Source organism: Microtus pennsylvanicus, chromosome 5 (genome assembly GCF_037038515.1).
Source record: "Microtus pennsylvanicus isolate mMicPen1 chromosome 5, mMicPen1.hap1, whole genome shotgun sequence".
Lineage (NCBI taxonomy): Eukaryota > Metazoa > Chordata > Mammalia > Rodentia > Cricetidae > Microtus > Microtus pennsylvanicus.
Window position 1 is genome coordinate 45,220,861 of NC_134583.1, and position 1,766 is coordinate 45,222,626.

At 44.6% G+C, this 1,766-nt stretch overlaps 1 protein-coding gene across 1 annotated transcript; it reads right to left on the bottom strand.

Moving 5' to 3' along the window:
- Positions 1 to 295: 295 nt before the first annotated feature.
- Positions 296 to 1,240, bottom strand: LOC142850832 (olfactory receptor 51I2-like). Its single transcript, XM_075974735.1, has one exon. The coding sequence runs from the start codon at positions 1,238 to 1,240 to the stop codon at positions 296 to 298; it is 945 nt and encodes a 314-aa protein (XP_075830850.1).
- Between the last annotated feature and the right edge of the window lie 526 nt (positions 1,241 to 1,766).

Genomic DNA, 1,766 nt, shown 5'->3' on the forward strand with positions numbered 1-1,766 from the left:
GAGAGAGAGAGAGAGAGAGAGAGAGAGAGAGAGAGAGAGGGCTGTTAGAATTCCAGGTCAGACTTTAATCTGACACAAGCCTTTAATCCCAGCATTTGGAAGGCAGAGAGGCGAGTCTTTGTGAGTTCCAGGAAAGCCTACAAGAGCTAGTTTCAGGACAGGCTCCAAAGCTACAGAGAAACCCTGTCCCTGCCTCCAAAAACCAAAATAAATAAATAAATCCTGGTCAAAGCAGGTCTTCAGAGAACAACGTGGTGCAGTCAGGGTAAGCAACACTGACCTTACCTTCTCCAGCTCAAAACTTAGTCCCCAGCAGGATTTTGGAAAGCCTTCTACGAATCTCCTTGGTTTTTATGGAATAGATAACAGGGTTGAGCATTGGAGGCACAAACAGATAAACAAGAGACAGGAGTGTATGCACATACCGTGGGGCATGCCTCCCATAGCGAGCAGCCATAGACACACCTACCATGGGCACATAAAAGATTAGCACAGCACACATGTGTGACACACACGTGTTCAGGGTCTTTAACCTTTCTTCCTGGGAGGCAATAGCCAGTACAGACCGAAGTATGAGCACATAAGAGAGGAGAATGAGAGCAGAATCAAGCCCAAAGGTAGAGATGACTATGAAGAGACCAAATATGTTATTAATGGTGATATCACCACAGGGCAGGCGAATCAGATCTGGATGAAGGCAGTAGGCATGGGAGAGCACATTAGCCTTGCAGAAGGGCAACCTCTTCAAGAGGAAAGGTAATGGGAAAATCATGCAACAACTTCGAAGAAAAACACACATGCCCATCCACACCACCCGGGCATCAGTGAGCACTGTGGAGTAGCGCAGTGGGTTACAGATGGCTACATAACGATCAAAGCTCATGGCCAGCAGGATCCCAGACTCCATGAAAGAGAAGAGGTGGATAAAGAACATTTGAGACATACAAGAGTTAAAACTGATTTCTCTTAAGTGGAAGCAAAACACAGCCAGGACTGTGGGCAGTGTGGAGAAAGACACACCCAGGTCGTTGCCTGACAGCAGACACAGGAAGTAGTACATGGGCTGGTGCAGACTCTGTTCTTCTTTGATGATGAAAAGTATCAGGGCATTGCCCACTATGGAGATGGTGTAGAGGATGCCCAGGAGCAGAAACAACCAATGCTGAGAGGTCTCCAGCCCTGGCAGTCCTGTCAAGATGAAGGGAGGCAACCCAGAGCTGTTGTGGGCTTCACCTGCCATCATGGCACTCCCTTTGAGATGCTTAGACTTCTGCCCTATAAAGAAGACAAATAGGCATTTCTTGCATGGCCTGAGGCCAATATTATTTTCTTTCTCATATGTATGTACTCGTCATTTAAAGAAATTTTCACTCTGATAGCACTCAAGTTTATTTCTCATCGAAAAACAAACCTTCTGGAAACTCTTTAATGTCCCACTGAATTTACCTGGAAATAGACATTTGCCCTTCTTCTTACCAGTGTCTATTACTTTTCCTTACTTTTGAGACTATGAACTCATCTTATTGATATACTGAAACTAGTCTTTTCTAGTACCAAGATAAAATTCTTGGTCTCAGTGACTTCAATTATTATGCCCTCTTTTGAGGCAAAACACTTACTCTTCAGACCACGATCTTTTCCTCTCTCTACATTTTAATGAAACTGAGCTTCTATTTATCTATCCATTTATCCAGATGGGGGATAAATGGTCAGAAAGATAGCTACACAAGCTAGATGTGGAGGCTCATACCTGGTCACTCAGAGAC